This window comes from Symsagittifera roscoffensis, chromosome 8 (assembly GCF_963678635.1).
Source record: "Symsagittifera roscoffensis chromosome 8, txSymRosc1.1, whole genome shotgun sequence".
In the NCBI taxonomy this organism is placed as follows: domain Eukaryota; kingdom Metazoa; phylum Xenacoelomorpha; order Acoela; family Convolutidae; genus Symsagittifera; species Symsagittifera roscoffensis.
The window spans coordinates 3,784,572-3,790,141 of record NC_087069.1 but is presented as its reverse complement, the minus strand read 5'-3'; the positions used below and the strand labels follow the sequence as shown (position 1 = coordinate 3,790,141).

At 38.5% G+C, this 5,570-nt stretch overlaps 1 protein-coding gene across 1 annotated transcript; it reads right to left on the bottom strand.

Moving 5' to 3' along the window:
• Positions 1–330: 330 nt before the first annotated feature.
• LOC134853219 (uncharacterized) lies at positions 331–3,514 on the bottom strand. The gene has a single exon (XM_063869181.1). It carries the CDS (start codon positions 3,511–3,513, stop codon positions 964–966), a length of 2,550 nt encoding a protein of 849 aa, XP_063725251.1. The 5' UTR covers position 3,514; the 3' UTR covers positions 331–963.
• Between the last annotated feature and the right edge of the window lie 2,056 nt (positions 3,515–5,570).

The following is a 5,570-nucleotide window of genomic DNA, read 5'->3' as shown; positions in this document are numbered from 1 at the left end:
ATAGTACAAAGGGGGACACTTTGGGTCGGCAGAGGGTCGAATCCCTAGAATATATTGATATAGCTAAAAAAAAACCTGACTTGGGTAGGAAAAATTATTCTAATAAGACACTACGCTCCGCTTATAACAACATAGCGTACAAGCGTAAAAAAACAGCTAATCCAAGTTTGACTGACTAATACTATGGACACTAAGATTTTTTAATCACTGTTTAGGTGATGTTAAATTTAAATTGCTTATATGAAAATATAGAACAATGAATTTCTATAGTAAACTAACTAGAACTTAAGCATGCCAGCATGCAAATTAAAAATAAACAAACAACGACAATTTGATAGCTTGAATCAATTCTACGAAAGTTTCTGAGTCTTAATTATTCCATAAGTTTGTACAATAGCAATCGGAAATAAATCACAGTTAAATAAGTAAATTTCAAAAAAAAAGAAGCTCAGAAGTCTAAATCTAAATCATATTGCACATTATTCAGCATTCAGAAGTAATGGTAGAAAAAGAGTTCGGATAGATAAATTTAATTTGCAACGCCTACTTTGAAACTTTTTCATAGAAAAGCTAATTCATTAGCAAAAATATATACTTTCAGGGGGGCTCGAAACTCAAATTTGCCTGCAAACTTTCTTTTAAATCAACATATAGCTCTTTAATTTACTGTCTCTTCAAACTTTTTGCTTTTTATTACATTTCAATAAGAATTCAACTCCTCAAAAGAATAACAGTCCGGCGAAATAGCACATGCAGACATTTAAAACTAATTCTAATTTATACCTGTTTACAGTTTGATACCATGTAAATTTTTATGAAAAACTTAACACGCAGCCGTTTCAAATAGTTTCATTGGCAGTAGCTTACAATGAATATTGCACTTTAAAATTGCATGCATTACTTTTTATAGACAAATAAAACTTATTTCATCCAAGATATAATTTCATCCGAACAAAGAACAGGTTAGACTTCTGAAGCTTGGCTTTTGGTCGGGAAATCTGAATTGATCGTTATTTTCGGAATGCTCTGGACTCTAGCCGTCGATTTTTTTGTCTTCTTACTATTGCCACTTCTATCTCTTATATTACCACTAACCGTTTTCTGGACTACTTTCGGGTGATGCACTGGTCCATGGTTCGGTTTCGAGCCCTTCCTCAAATTCTTCGCCCGGAAAAATTTGTCCGAATTTCTCAAAACGTAAAAACTTTTCCAGATCTGGATCCACTGTTTTCTTGCATCCAGTGGCGCAACACAGTGTACAATGAATACGTACACTCCTTGGCCAGCAATCGACAAGATGTAAAGAATTTGACAAAACAGTTCGAACGGGGACGAAATCGCAGGTCCTTCCGACGAAAAGTTCACCACACTGAATGCAGAAGTTAGCCAGGACATGACTAACAAGACGAAGAGTCCGAAACATGCTTTGATCTCATCCCACGCACACTTTCTCTGCTCAAATTTCACCTCAAACTGGCTGCAATTGTTGAGATAAAAATTCGCAGCTATTCCGTAGATGATCAAATTTAGCCCAAATGCGATACTTATTGGCAACAGAAACAAGTAAAATTGGGTGAACTCTGGAAACGTGCAAATCCAGTCACATCCAGAAACATAACCGTTGAACAGCTCTGGTCGCGATGCAACTGGAATGAAAACGATAGCCGCCGGAACCCCCAGCCCGACTACCAGAGCCTTTCGCATGAACCTGCTTTGGTATGTGTCGGGGATGATTACGATGGCCGAGTAGAGATAGAAAGCTTCGATGCTGCTCCAAGTCAAAGTGACAAGAGTCAAGTAGACTCTCATAACTAGGGCAAACTGACACCCCATAGACGTGGACACGAATGGAATAGTTATACACATTGTCATTATGTAAAGAGTTGCGCACGTGCACAGGGCAAGCAAAATTTTGATTTTGGTCGAGTTTCGCTCCGTTCTTAATTTTGGAAACAAACCGTAGGTTGCCAACGTTGCCAGAAAACTTGTTAATGATATTATGTATGCTAAAACACTAGCAGAACGTAAAATCGGGTAAAACGAGTGTTTAACAGTGTTGAATTTAGCAAACTTTTTTCGAGTTTTGTGCAACTTAAGTGCATCTGTTTTAATCTGACTGGCCAAATGGTCCCGGAACTGTTTTAGCGAACTATGTTTTCTTCTAGTATCTGGCGAAGTTTTCTGTACTTCGTTTTCATTTCTGGTTCCCGAAAGAACAGCAAATGATTCTGTATTTGTGCCTGAAATGTTAAAACTGCAAGTATAGTCTTCTACAGACGATTCGAGGAGCACTTTATCAACAGAGTCGTACAGAGTGAACAAATAGCAAGCTTCGGCGTTTTCGTTCACTGAAAACTGAAGAACACTTTTGACATCGTCTTCGTCGATAGTCACAATAGATATTTCTGAAATATCTATTCCATTCAGAGTCGAATTCTCAGCAGGAAGGTCCAACAACTCAATGAAGTCACTCAAAGACACTTCAATATCGGAAGTTATCGAGTTACATTGTGAAGCATTACTGCACGACATTGTGTTACTATCAATTGTGCAACAACTGTGACGTGCAGCATTGCTGTCTGTATCGTAGCATGGACTTTCCGAGAGTTCGGATAGCGAGAAAAGAAGGCTCATGTATTGTTCGCTATTGTATTTCATATTGGCACAAAACATTCCGATCCATTCAAGAATTTCAAGTGAAACATTTGCGGCCAGTTGACAAACAACTTCGTCTGTATTAATGTGCTTCCCAGTTTCGTTTGAGGCGCTATCGAAAAGTTCGAGTGCAGCGTCACAGGCCATCAATTTATGTTCACGCTTTTGAATCGGAACTGCAGTTCTGTTCGGTGCCAAAGGGAAAACTAACTTCTGCTCAAACTTTTCAGGGTGAACGTGAGCGCTTATTACAATCAATTGATAATAGACTTCATTCAAGAATTGCAGATGAGGGTTTGAGAGAGCACAGTAGTCAAAGTTGATCTCGGAGGGTGTAGAACTCCAGCTATTTTCGCATACTTCTGTTTCCTTAGAACAAGTTCCACATTTCCAGAAGCCGTAGGCATCTCTAACATGAGCCCACGCTGCACCATTTGCACATTTCAGTATAGAAAACTCGGACAACGAGCTAGCCAGGACTTCGATTTTTCCAATTTGTCCATGCTGTGTATGAAATGGATTACAGACTGTTTTAGCTCTGCAATGAGCTGGCATGTTTTCAGGACTGTATGGAAATTCACCCGAGTTCCACTTAAGATGCTTATCATATAGATCATGTAGGTACAGATTGTAACTCAAATTGTCCCTGAACTTCTTCGGACTAACCGATCCAGGAAAGTTCTTTGTATCTCTTATTTTTAAGCTCCCGCCTTGCATTGTATAAACGATGACCACATACGTAAGCATGCCTGCAGCAACTAAATTGACGCAGTTCACAATCACGTCAATGAGCTGCTTTTTGAGGAGGGCCGTATGGTACGACGAATCAACTTTCTGTAGTCCAAATTTCCACGGCATTGTATCTGAAAAATGTCATTTCCATACTTACTGACTCATTCGAGCATAACACAAATCAATGAAAAAGACCATTTATACACCATGTAACAATTACTTGAGGGAGCACTACATGATTAATTACAACTTCATGCGAATAAAAAAACTATTATGTGATCCTGAAACAATGCGTTGCAAAACAATGACATAAATTACATGAAAAGAGCTTTCTAATAATTACGTAACAGCAAAAAAAAACGTTAAAAAATTTTCTTCAAAAGTCAGGTCAAAAAACATCATGGTAACCGAAGTTATTAAACTAGACCTTGAGCAGCCGTGAGATAGTAGAAAAGAAAAAGACTTAATTCCAATTTGAGGAAGCATAAAAACAGAAATAAAAGAACATGAAAGTATTTGCTGGAAGATATGCTGATTTTGACGATTAGCTGTCTTATCTTTCAAAATGAGCGAACTGGGAAGGGTCAGTTTGGACTGACATGGATATTATTAATTTTTCGATTTGAGCGTGCATGACATAACAATATTTATTTTCGCATCAAGTATAGGAGCGAAAAACAGAACAGCGATTTTCGTGATAAAAATCAGACAGAGAAACGTACGACGAAGTCAGAAATTCGATTTTAATTTGTGACATTCGACCAGAATGGACAAAACGCAATTTCTTATTCCAATTTTTATCGGAACATCAGACCGAGATTGATGGTTTTAATCAATCGGAGGTCTTAATTGTGCATTCTGACGAACTCGGAAGGGTCAATTTGGATTTCCAAGTAAATTTTTAAAAATTCGAATTGGAAGTAAACGACACGTAACTGTAACATTCGCCCGGAAGATACATATCGACGGAAAATAAAGCTAGGTTCTAAGACGACTGGCCAACGTCTAAACAGAGCTCTACATGCTTTTCACCGTCTCTACCAAGCCAGTACTTTCGGTGGTCTTTCTAACATCGGGTCGAAAAAAAACGTTACTGCTTTCGGCTTCGGTCAAAACACTCAAATTAACTAGATTACATGCAGAAATAGTGAGCTCATGGCTGGGTCTGTATCCCCAGACCACGAGGTCACTCCTAAAATCAGGCCTACTACTATTTATTGAATTATTATTGTTTTTGCTCAGTAGATAAAAATCATCATCTCCATCGAAGATGGATCAACCCTTTCCCCCAACTCCTAGCTTCTCATTCTAGCAAAATGAATTCAGATGTTAATTAAATTCAATTCAGGACATAATAGGGAAGCCAAAAATTTGTATAAGATGATAAAAGTTCCAGTCCCGAGACCCCTCCGGATTCTCGAATCCGGGGTAATAAGACCTTTATCTTCCTCCCGGAAGGCTGCCTTCCACCCTTCACCTATGTTTGCAACGGCCTTGCAACTATTGTAGCGACACAATAGTTGCAACTCGGAACGGTCTCTGCTACTTCTGCAATTTGTTGTCGTTTTCCAATCACAATTCTCGTCGTTATCGCTATCGCAACTAATGTTGTTGTTGTTTCATTTCGGTTTTCTGCCAAAATGGTCGTTTCTGACGTTTCTCAGAAATATGACGTCATACTTCGAAAATTTAAAAATTAAAAATTTGAGTCACCAGAATATTCTAGCCTTCACCGCTTGACTAATCGTCCCAATAACGTTGTTAATCTCTTAAAACCGTCAATTCGGAAGGTTCTCTGCTAAAAACTCGAAATTGCTGCGTCTGTAATTTGGTGCATTCTGGTCGAATGTCACATACTCCCCGGACAGTCCGGTCAATGTCCTCATTGAATCTCGCAATGTTCGTAAAATTTGTGCCATTCTGCCAGATGGCACAGCGCAACCTTCCGACGAAGCACGAATCAGAGAGAAAAGGCCTTAACAGCAAAAAAGTGCTTGGAAGGAGGGTCGAAGTATTCTGAAATTTTCTATTTTTAAAATTTCGATTTTCAAGTTGATATTTCTCAGAAATACGAAAAACGGCCATTTTGACCAAGAAAGCTGAAAAAATCAGAACAACGACAAATATTGTGAAAAACAGTCGTGCAAGAGACGGAGAATACGAAGCCTCTTATCGTGGCAGCA